This window comes from Argentina silus, assembly GCF_951799395.1.
Source record: "Argentina silus genome assembly, chromosome: 5".
Taxonomy (NCBI): Eukaryota; Metazoa; Chordata; class Actinopteri; order Argentiniformes; family Argentinidae; genus Argentina; species Argentina silus.
The window spans coordinates 11015646-11027895 of NC_139659.1; the positions used below are offsets into that span (position 1 = coordinate 11015646).

Below are 12250 nucleotides of genomic sequence, written 5' to 3' on the forward strand. Positions count from 1 at the left end.
GTCGCTGGCATCCTTGGCAGCAGTCATGGAGAGCACTAGGACCAGGGGGACGACCGTGGTGAACCAGGACAGGGAGGAGATCTGTGGGATCAGCTGAGAACGAGACACAAAACCCCAAATCAGCAGCAGGGACACACAACTCAGCTTCCCTACTGTGTTTTCTATGTGAGGTTAGAGAAGTCTGTTGGCGGTAGCCCATCAGACGATGGGCTCATTGTGATGTATGGAATGGAATGAGAATGTGTGTTTGATACCATTCCTCATTCCATCCCGTACATTACAATGAGCCCATCCACCGACTTCAACCTCCACCAGCCTCCACTGATAGACATACATATACAGTGGTATATTTCAGGATAAAACAGGGGTTGACTAAGTGTTCATTCCCTTGATTTGGCCTTGGACTGGAGTCTAACAGATGCGGTATCTAAAAGATAAGTAGAAAGCTCTTATCACGACTCTAAATCAAATCGAAACGGAGCATGTGTCTTGGAAATAAATCCTATGTAAACGTCTGTAAATTACTGTAAACAGATATGTCTTATACTGGTGCTGTCCTGAGTCCGACAGTACTGTTATCTCCTAGGTACTGTTTATCTAAGCCTGCTAGATGGGAAGAGATATACTGCTGGGAACGCTGTGCTTTTGTCTATAGGCCTCAAACCTGAGCAGCATCAAAGGAGACAAGGCTTAGTGTGGGTTTTTGTGTTTTGTGTGCTAATAGGGTATTAAAAGAATCAATGAAAAGCATTCAAATTAACACACACACACACACACACACACACACACACACACACACACACACACACACACACACACACACACACACACACACACACACACACACACACACACACACACACACACACACACACACACACACACACACACACACACACACACACCACACATATACAGTACCAGTCAAAAGTTTGGACATACCTTCTCATTCAATGGTTTTTCTTTATTTTTTAAAAATTATTTTCTACATTGTAGATTAATATTGAAGACATCAAAACTATGAAGCTTTTGACTGGTACTGTATATATATAAAGAGTATATACCTGGAGACAGAGTAGGAATATGAAGTAGGCATTGGCCAGTCTCTGGAACTGCTCAAAGAGGTTGAGTGGTAGGAAGGTGAGGAGGTTGTATTTGGATGTTTTGATGGCATTGTCCTGGAGGAGAGAAGAGGGGAAGGTGTTAATCATGCTATACACAGCCACTCATAGCTCTAGAAAGCAAGGATTATTATTCCTGTTTCATTGAACAGAAACCCCCACACTCACAGCATACTGGTAGGACAGGTTGAACTGTCTGTCGTTTGCCCGTAGATGTCTCTCCACCTCTGTAGGCGATAAGAAGGCTCGGTTATAGTCAAGGGATCGTTAACCTTTACACAAATACCCTCTTTACACAAAATGTACTATGTCATTTTATTGATTTACTGAGTTGTTTATTTGAGGAGGGACAACAACATTGACACATTGAAATTACAGTAACAACATTCAGATGTGTTGCATCAAACATGTTAGCGTGTGCTAATTTACAGTGCTAGTCCCTGGGTAGACATGAAAAATGACCAGAATGTACAGTACATCCTGGGGGTGTCAACTGTGGCACCAGGGCTGAGACCAGCTGACAGCAGCCTAATCATCTCACCTTGTACCTTCTTTTTCCCACAGTCCAGCCCCAGGGATGACAGTAGAGAACCCATCTTCAGCTCAACTCTTCCATATTATACCTAAAAGAATCCACAGGTAATACTATGCTGCACTGTGTAATGGTGTGTTTCTTAGAATGGTTGAGATGGGGGGCTAGAAAGTGAAACACAAGATAATCAGAAATAACAAAAAGCAAGGCAGGAAAAAATTAAATGCAAAAACATGATATCATCATGTGCAGTAAGCAAGGCACCTCTAATATTCATGTCAGGAGAGAGGAAACTCAGGCAAAGGTAGAGGAACCTTTTAGTTTACATTACTGGAGGTTCCTCGCTACAGAGGGCCATGTGTATGTTTTTGTGACATTAGGTAAAGATAAGACACTATGTGGCAGGAAAGAAAAATAGAATAATTTTACTCTACATGTTTGGAGACGTTTCACATGTTGATCAAAAACTGTACAAGGGTACTGGCACCACAGAGCAAGGATCTGTGGGGGTTATGGCTGAACGATCTCACAGGGGATAGGAAGTTAATGGTCATAAAGTGTGTGATCATACTTCAGTGTCATTGGTTCCTACCACTCTTATCAGTTATGCACTATTGATGAGAGTGGGGATTATTTACTCAATCCCCTCCTTCCCCCTCCACACATATCCGCATACACACAGACAAAGACCCGCGCTTGCTCCCCAAGCAAATGGTGTGGCTCCTGACATCGAAGTGAACATTGAGAATCATACTGTATCTAAGATGAATAGAATTATGGCGTTATGAACTTACAATGGTGCACCTGAGTAGGTTTCACAGACACAGACGTATTGAATCCAGATGAGGACCAAGTGAATCAAGAACTAAGAATGTGATTTCATAATGAATGATTAACCTTGGCTTACACATTAGATTGATACAGACCAGATCCAACTAATGGAGCTTCTTTGAGAGATGACTCATACTGTACTATCTTCTGCTATAAAATGGTGAAGCTCTCATAAAACATCATACGTACATAATACATGAACCGCCTCTGACTGAGGCTTCCTCTCCATGTTGAGCTGGTGAGCCGGGCGTAGGGCCACTCCTCATCAACCCTTTGTACAGTCCTACTTGCTCCAGGTGATAACACACCTTTATAACAACCCTGAACGTTAGACTTACTGAAGGCACCAATCCCATTCACATTCTCTTATCTGTCCTTATCTGACAACCAAGTCTTTCGACACCCACTAGCTCAAAACCCAACAGTCCACAACTTAATGAACAGTAAAAGCATAAACAATATACTATCATACTCATAACTTTGAATGAAGACCCATATCATTTTCATCTACCAACTCTACTTTCTATAATGCATGTATTAGTCTTTTGAGAAAGAGGGCTCCTCTATATTGTCCATTTCATAATGTCAACAGATTCATCACCATGACACTGTACAGGTCAGTGACCACAGCTCCATCTGTGTTGGCACAAGATCACAATTCAACAGTCATATCCACGTTGTCAAAGTTGAGGGCACCCTATTCATTTCAGTCACATACCTCAGAGAGAAGAGTGATATCCTAGTCCCTTGGGAATGGTGCGCTCCTCCAGAAAAACAAAGACCCACAGAGTCAGGTGCACAAAGGGGAACAGGCCTAAGACCACAAACTCCAACCCTGTTCTCTCACTGCTTCTGCCCTTGCAGATAAAATCAGTCCTGGCAGCAGCGCAGCTCTCCTCTTCAGTCGAGACAAACACACAGGTGTGGACAGACACTCAGACCCAGACAGAGGGGCTCCTCACGGCAAGGACCCCAGGTAGCGGAAGTAGAGGAACAGGTGGAGTCCTAAGGCAGTTGTGTGAGGGGGTGGGGGAGGCTCAGGCTCCAGAAAGAGCGGGACAGTAGGTATCCCCAGTCTAAAAGCACAGAGCTTGAGCAAACACTGCAGCGATCTTTGGACCTGACTGGTGAGAGACGGACTCAGGGCAGCAGTAGAGGGGCAGTAAAACACTGAGGTGAGGGACTGACACTAGCCAATCAGAGCCAACAAGGGGGAAATGATCTGAGAGATCAGAGGATATCAGGTATGTCACACACCCTGGGATTGGTACGCATGCGCAGACGTACACTCAAAACAAACAAACAGTACCTGACTGTACTATCGATTTCCTAGTAGTTCCGATCATCAGAAGATGCAATGTTACAATATATACTGTACAGTATTTGGGGCTCATATGAAGAATTTTCAGTTCTTTAAGTTTGTCAAATTCTGTAACTTTGTCCATATAATGAATTTGCTCGTATTCTGGCCTGAGATGTCAGCGTTAACCTAGCTGCTATGATAGTTATGAACTGGGAGGGAGAGAGGATGTTGAATCTCAGAGCTTCCAGAGATGGAATACAATACCTGGGCCTGAGTACAAAGGAGCCCTCTGTAGTTCTAGGACCTTCTTTATAAGCCAATACGCATACAGACATGCATGCGTGCACACACAGGTCAGTAGAAATAATCAAGAACTGGCAAATTAAATTGTTGGCAGACATATTGTCAGACAGACAAAAATCCCATTGCAAAACATTGCATACAAATAAATGGAAATAGCCTACAGTACCACTGAGTATTTTTCCGCTGTGGTCAAACGGAATTGGATGTCTTCTTTAAGATAAGGTAGCACCAAAACACAGACGAGACAAGTTGATAACACTCTAAAAAGCAGACATTCCCTGAGTATTGAATGGAAAGGGATATTAGACATCTCACTGTACATTCTTTGGTTTCCTTTAATAATGATTTGTATTTGTATAACTTATAAACCTGCATAGTTGTGTTATTAAATTCTTCTGATTATGAAACAAGAGGACACGGCACAAGGCCATATCAGGGAAACATCCCTGAAGACCAATGGCTTCCAGAGAGTCTTGGGGACTGTTGGCTATTGGACTGTGACGCTTCTGGGGACCACCTGATCAGTCTTAATGGCAGGATATTTAGTAAAGCAGCAAACTGGCTGTAAAACGAGCTTGCCTGCATGCTTATTAAACAGCTTAGATGCAAGAACATCCAAATAAACCAGTGTTTGAACTCAAAAACATATTGAAAAATCTCATTTTGATGCCTGCCTACAGTACATAAGGTAGGCACTATAACAGAACATTTAAATAAGGTGTCAGATCATTTCAATATCTTGGTAAGACAATTCACAAAAGGCATAAATAAATTAGCCAGACACGTTAATACATGTTTCTTATATACTTTATACAAAATTCGTAAATTGGAATGTATACATTTTCATGATCAACAATAACATTTTCCAGTGGCAACAATACAAATAAAACTTCACAAAAGTCCAGTTACTTTGACTGATATACAATACATACTAACTTTGATTTATTGTTGTGATGTCATATTAGTGCAAGGGTTCACAAGTAAAAAAAAAAAAAAAAAAAAGATCCATTAAAAAACAAAAATGAAACGATAAAAAGTGAACACTTGCACAGCTTGGCACAAGGTACATGTATGTTACAGTGGCAGTGGCTTTGATGGGTAGCAGTGTCCTGCTCAAAGGTAGCCAAAAAACATTTATCCTAAATCAACAGCCACAAAAGATGTATATCATGTTGTGTAACTCTGAGTTGTACAGATGCCCAACCTATCAATAAACTATATGGGACTATGGACATAGTGGGACCCTCCATCCTTTATGGAGGTCTCTCTCTGGCAGGCCTTGGGATGAGGATGTTGATGACCATTTAATAAAAACAGTAATACTCATTCAAAGTGAATCATTGATACTCTACGCTTATCAGACAAATGGGTCATGAACAGAGACCATACCTGGCAAGGCACACATTACGCTAACTCATCAACCCTTTTACACTGAGTTCTGATGCCATTTTAGAACTTCACTTCAGAAAATGGGAGTGCTGCTGTACTGTATTAGAGGGTACAGTTCAGAGGCAGGGCACCTCTTTCGATATAAAACACGTCACACTTTGTCTACAGGAGAAACAAGGAGTGGACTTGCAGTATTGTACGGTACATACTCTCACCGTGTTTAGGGGCTGGGAACTTGACAGGTTGTAGAACTCAAAACAATACCAACTAGGTGCATCGACAGTATCTTCTTTGACAAAATGCACCATCTATGACCTCCCCACTAACGTGAAAGCCTTCACTCAAATATTGACCATGTACTGTATGACCACAATGACCAGATACATGAGATTTGAATCGGGATCCTGAAGAACACAATAACTCAGGTGACGACTCAGGAAGAGAAACAAACAGCATTCTACAGTAGTAATTACAGTGTCTAACTTCAGACATTCACAGCTTTCAGAGTGTAAGGCATCAAACAAATGGCCACAGTCGGGGGGTGGGGGGTGGGCGGGGGTGAGGGTGAGGGTGGGGGGTATTGCACGTGAACACTGGTGGGGTGGGGTGGGGGGGGACCCTGTAATCCCCTCTGACAGAGATTGAGAGGGTGATGGGAGACGGCTGGCACCCAGCACTCTCTGTTCCCTGGAGCCCACAGCATGGCCACAGTGCCACACAGACACACCCAGAGGATATACAGTACAACACTGAATCAGAGTGTCAGAGTGTCACCGATAACAGTAGAAGTAAGAAAGTGAGAGTGAGCGACTCATCTATCATAGGAGGGTGTGAGTGAGTGAGTGAGTGAGTGAGTGAGTGAGTGAGTGAGTGAGTGAGTGAGTGAGAGAGACACATAAGGTGAGTGTGAGAAACACACAGTGTGTGAGTGACAGTGTGCTGGTGAACCAGTGTCCACCAAACAGTCGACAGCAGCCAAGGAACACTGTTAAGTCTGTAGGGCTGTTTCAGTCCAGAGTGGCCATTCTCAGAGGAAGGCTGGCCTAGGAGTGACGTCTTCACAGCGACCGACCGACCATCTCTCTCCTCTCTCCACAGTGACCAGTTGCTTCCTCTCCTCTCCTCTCATCTTCTCGCGAGGCCGTCATGCACCTCCTTTCACGCCCCTCTATCCTCCTCCTCTACCCCGGGGCCTCACCTGCCCTCCTCGGACGAGCGTGTCTCCGACTTGAGCCTGACGAACTCTTTGGCCACCTCGTCGTTGGAGCGCTGGGACAGGATGCGCATGGCAGTGAGGCCCGTCTCGTCCATGTGGACCCGATGGCCCAGCTGGCAGCAGCAGGCGCAGCTGCCCTTCTCCGCCACGTCCCGCAGCTGCATCACCGCCATGCCCACCACGGGGTCGGCACGGCCAAAGCAGTAGTCCTTCACACACACCTGCAGCTCATAACACTCAAAGCCATCCTCGTTACCCAGGATACTGTGGGTCGGGGGTGGGAGGTGGAGGGAGGGAACGAGAGGAATTAATTAAAATCAGCAGGAGAGTCAAGAAATTCTTGGGTGAGAATATATCAGTTACTTCACATGTTGTGCGGCAAGGCAAGCCACTGTACAATATACTACATTATGCTCACCTAAAAGGGCAGAATTAATAACACAAAGAGTAAGAGATCTAAAAACGACTTTATAAGCAATGCCCTTCTCAGAGGACGACCATCTCTCACTGTACAAGTACTAAGTCACTGGTTCCTGCTGCCCTGCATGGCTCTGCACTCACAAGTGGAAGGTCTCGTTGAACTTGGGCGCCCAGCTGTTGTTCTTGGACTTGGTGGTGAACTTGCGCTTCTTGTCGCTGAGGTGGGGCCCGATGATGGTGATCTCCACAAAGGGCCGGAAAATTCCAGGGGTCTGCCACTTCAGGTCGTTGGCTCCCACAACTGACGAACAATGAAGGAAGGAGAGCGAGAGAGAGAGTTGGAATGGACAAAGAGAGACAGAGAAGAGAGTGTTATTCATAACTGCCATTGTTTTTCTTCAGCCCCCCCCAAAAAGCATTCCTCAGGATCGTGTGACTAACCTTTAACAGTGGCTTTGTGTTCGCCAGTCCCAGGATGGGTGAAAAGGTCAATCTGGATGGACACCTCTCCAACTGGTTTGTCCACTCCTGAGCCTAGAAACACAGATAGAAACACAGTTGTCTTACAACAGTAGGGATTCATTTACTGTAGATACCAGGACTAAGTGGGCGTGGGGAAGAAAGGGCACAAGCAGGGTGTTATACCAGGAGGGGCAATACTGTAGGCAGGGTTGGGACAGGGCAGACTGGTCCACAGATAGGGGAAAGGAATAGAGGGGACTTTAAATGTATACAGACAGGGAGGGTAGTAGAGGAAGGGGGGTGGGGGGGGTTGTTGACAGGTGATTTCCATGGTAACCTACCCCTGGTGGGCTGTATTTTCTCATTGGGAGATACCCTAATACCCTTCCCTTTGTGCACTGGTTGTAGAGGCAGCAGGAGAGATAACAGAGAGAAGACAAACAGCAAACAAGCGTCAAAATGGCAGCAGCGAGAGATACCTTTGAGTTAAGCAATGAGGTTGGAACACACATACAAAACAGTCACACAGCCAAAGAAAGGAAGTTTAGAGGTCAGTTAGACACACACACACACACACACACACACACACACACACACACACACACACACACACACACACACACACACACACACACACACACACACACACACACACACACACACACACACACACACACACACACACACACACACACACACACACACACACACACACACACACACACACACACACACACACACACACAGGGTAGCAAAGACGTTTCTGTGGCAACCCCTGCTGGTGAAGAGGAGGAAAGACAACACTATTCTCTGACTGTAGTGTGCAGTCTGGATAGATGGAAAGGAAGATCGGTGTGAGTGTCAGTGGGCCTTGCCTTGTGCATGCTGCATGGTGACAAAGGTCTTGATGAGTGTGTCTGTGGTCTGTGTGTAGAGGGACAGAGCATGGCGCAGTGAGGACAGCTCAGAACTCTTCTCTAGGAAGACCTTCTTCAACCCGTTCCCTCCCGCATGGAAATATTGCTGCAAAGGAAAGAGGGGGAGAGAGAGAGATGAGGGTCAGAGAGAAGAGAGGGCAGAGGATGGAGAAATAAAGGTATAAAAAGTAGATGTGAGTTTTTACCTGACAGTACTAACGATACAAACATTCATTCGATTTTGACAGAGGTCCTTTCTCCGTAGACTTTGGTAAATTCAAGTCCTTTCAGCAACTAAATAATAACTTTACCGCGTTATTGTCCACTGTTGACTGTGAACTCACCTTGATAGTGTCCAGTGCCACGTCCATGACAGCACACTGCTTGGGTGTCAGGCTTTTGGCCTCCCCTCCCATGTGATCCTACATAACCAATCACAGAAAAGACACAAGTTTGAAAGACTAACTGAAACTCAACATCCATCGTGTTTAGCAAAGTTGATCACCTTAGAATAGAGTGATAGTACTCCAGACGCACTCTTCAATTACCGTGTGTTAAATCTACCAAGGCTCAAACCTGAATCATCAGAGTCCAATGCTTTTCCTGTCTAACACAAATAGCGCTGAGGAGCCTGTACCTTGAGTTTGGAGAGCTGCCCCAGCTCCTTGGCTGCAGACAGGATCTGAGCACCCTGGGGAGAGGTCAAACACATCACTTTAGAGTGTGTGTGTGTGTGTGTGTGTGTGTACTTGGAGTGGGGAGTCACAGGTAACAGACATTATAGTTCAGAGTCAAATGTATCCATCTCACCACTAGAGGGCACCATGAACACAGGAAAACATCAGTACATCATTTTTAAGGTAGGAGGTTCTGAGGGTGTGAGCACTTACGAAGGTGTCGTTGCCCTGCGGCAGGACAATGGTCTTCTCCAGGCTGTTCATCACTATCCTCCACAGCTCCTTCAGCACCCTCTTTAGAACTGTCTTCTCACATGCCGTGGCGAACAGCGTCAGCCTGTACAGACACAAGATCAAACACACACACACACACACACACACACACACACACACACCTTCAATGACACAACACCACACACACCAGCATGCATTCGTACAGCTTGGGACACAAAATGACTGGCACTGAAGCCTGACGTGGGAGAATAGGCCCAAAAAAAACCCAGAGGCCCCAAAATTGAGGGTTTTTTTTATACTCACTTTCCATCCAGGAAATCCATGAGTGGCCGCAGCATGTTGTCTGAGTCGGCCTCCACCACGTTGCGACTGTTGGGGTTGACTGGGCCCTTGATCTGGTACAGCAGGGAGGCCATCTGTCTCATGCAGTCATCGATGCGGCCCTGGAAACTACAGGAGGGAGGGAGAGGGGAGTCATCTGGGTTAGGGGTCAGGGGGCAAACTGGACTGCACAGGCAAAAATAGACTTGGGAGATGTGAGTGTGCATGAGTGCATATACTGTACAAAAACAGAGTGGCAGAGTATTGGGAGTGTGTGTGTGTACACTGTACCTGTTCCCAAATGTGGTGCTAAGCTCATCCAGCACATTGTTCAGCTTCACCTGCAGCTCATTCAGGAGGTCACTGGCCTCTGTGTCCAACTGCAGACAGATGGAGAGTAGGCGCAGACAGGAAGACAGACAGAAGAGAGATAGACAGAAGAGAAACAGACAGAGGCACAGAGAGAGACAGTCTGATAAGAATTTGGATTCAGTGTGGTCAGGTCCAATGTCACATGCTAAAAGCTTATTTAACGTAAAAGAAACCCCACTGAAATATGCAAGTTTGGATTCAGGAAAAGTCCTGGCACTCATACAGCAGTCAAGTACATACACACTGTAGCCATCAATATGGAAACTTTTTAATATTTTTGTTGCCAGCGAATAACACAGTAAGCATAACCAGACATAGGCAATGGTCACACATTTTGGGAGGAACAGAGATAAGGGATGTTTGACTGAAGTAGTGAGCTTCCCTAAAATGCACAATATGTCACTGCTACTTTTGTGGAGGGAAAACCTCCTCCACTTGGTCACAGTAACTCCCAGTCTTATCTCACACACATACACAACACACACTCCTTGAGACTAACCCACCTTTTTGCCTGTGATGTCCACCTTCAGAGAGGGCAAATTAAAGAAATGAAAGTTTAATATAGTAGGAGATAGAGCTCTAGGACTCATGAGCGCACACGCACACACACGCACACACGCACACACACACACACACACATGCACACACACACACACACGCACACACACACACACACACACACACAGGAGCTCGCCAGGGTCCATATCTACTGATGCCACAGCAGCATCACTTTCTCAGACAGCATAGCCGAGTGGCCCCCTGAGGGGCCTAAGCCAAACAGATGAAAGCATGATGTGCTTCATTAAGCTAACGCCCCAACAGGCCACCTGATTCATGGGCTGCCAGAGACCACATGACCAGACCGGCGTTAGTCAGCTCTATTAGGGGAGACTAACTGAGGGAGCTCTGCATCGGTGGAGACATGGGTAGTTCAGGGGACGGCGGGGAGAGAATTAGTATGTACTGTGGACGCGGGCTGTGGGTTGAGTGAGTGACTGTTTCACCCATTGAAATGGAATGTTTTCATCACAAGTCTTATCACGTGTGTAAGGAGGGTTTCAGGGGACAGCTGGAAGAGACTTAATGTGTGTGTGTGTGTGTGTGTGTGTGTGTGTGTGTGCGCACCTCTGAATGAGTGTTTCATCGGTCGATATAAAGTGGTCTTATTGTGTGCGTGTGTGTAGGCTATGTTCTCTAACACATATGGATGCAGTCATGTTAGGAAGCGGGTGAGTGGGCCTGGGGACATCTCACATACCAACTACACTCACCTTCTTCTCCTGGTCTGTCTTTTCAGGCTATGAGCAAGCAGGAAGGAACGGAAATAGAACTGCAATTAATGCAGTCTCTTACCAGAGGAAATAGGGAGAAAACAATCCATATTGCTTGCAATGGGATGGCAAATGTCTGGCTCATAAAATAGTTATAAAAAATGTTAAGTGTGTAGCTTAAACCACCAGTACGACTATAAAATGCTACCGAACAAGACACACATATTCTAACCCACCTTTTCCTCTGGTACATCCATCTTTGAGAGGAAGCAAAGTGGAAAAAAACCAAAAAAACCCTGTCAACTTTGTCTGTTGTGTTGTACGAATGATTAGAGTAAATCACACGGACTAGCGACAGACCAGACTGGAAGGCCCATCTAGTTACTAACATCTAGAGAAGATCCATCTCTTGGTCTGTCACATAAACTAACTTCACAAAAACACATTAAAATGTGTTTTTAGTGAAATAGTCGATAATATAAAAACATGATTGCATAGATCTACATGAGTACACACGGTATATGTAAGGAACATATCCTCGCAATGAACCCACCTTCTCTTTGTCAGTCTATTGAAAAGAAAAAAGAAAAAGAAAAAAGAAATTAAATGAAAGTGTTCAGCAGTAGATAGTTATGTGGAGAACTAGATGGTGGAATAAGATGTCAGCGTAAGGAGGGTGCACTGCACAAGGAGACAGGTTAAGCTAAATAGCACCTTGGCCTTAGGGGAAGAGATTCACCAAACAGATGGCCAGGGAAAAATCCAACAGGTCAAAGTTCACCACAGAAACTATTATGGAGTCTGGTTCCACTCGGGGGGGGGGGGGGAGAGAGAGAGACAGCACAATGACGATGTGAATGTTTGAGTCACCAGCACTATGA

The 12250-nt window shown here is 45.3% G+C and overlaps 2 protein-coding genes across 2 annotated transcripts in view; both read right to left on the bottom strand.

Annotated features, from left to right (window-relative positions):
• The window catches only part of atp8b5b (ATPase phospholipid transporting 8B5b), a gene marked incomplete at both ends in the record, with an annotated part of 10069 nt that extends 8352 nt beyond the window's left edge, over window positions 1-1717 (bottom strand). Inside the window, 4 exons of the mRNA XM_083670019.1 lie at window positions 1-93; window positions 1065-1178; window positions 1290-1348; window positions 1663-1717. The exon at window positions 1-93 is cut by the window's left edge and continues 6 nt beyond it. Coding sequence (XP_083526145.1) covers window positions 1-93; window positions 1065-1178; window positions 1290-1348; window positions 1663-1717 — 321 coding nt within the window. The remainder of the gene's footprint in view (window positions 94-1064; window positions 1179-1289; window positions 1349-1662) is intronic.
• Window positions 1718-4887: 3170 nt separating this feature from the next.
• unc13bb (unc-13 homolog Bb (C. elegans)) overlaps window positions 4888-12250 on the bottom strand; it is a 69171-nt gene continuing 61808 nt past the window's right edge. Inside the window, exons 31-39 of the mRNA XM_083670399.1 lie at window positions 10018-10106; window positions 9709-9855; window positions 9385-9508; window positions 9132-9185; window positions 8839-8916; window positions 8453-8600; window positions 7557-7649; window positions 7257-7416; window positions 4888-6959 (exon numbers count right to left, since the gene is read on the bottom strand). Of these exons, the coding sequence (XP_083526525.1) occupies window positions 6674-6959; window positions 7257-7416; window positions 7557-7649; window positions 8453-8600; window positions 8839-8916; window positions 9132-9185; window positions 9385-9508; window positions 9709-9855; window positions 10018-10106 (1179 nt within the window). The 3' untranslated portion in view covers window positions 4888-6673. The remainder of the gene's footprint in view (window positions 6960-7256; window positions 7417-7556; window positions 7650-8452; window positions 8601-8838; window positions 8917-9131; window positions 9186-9384; window positions 9509-9708; window positions 9856-10017; window positions 10107-12250) is intronic.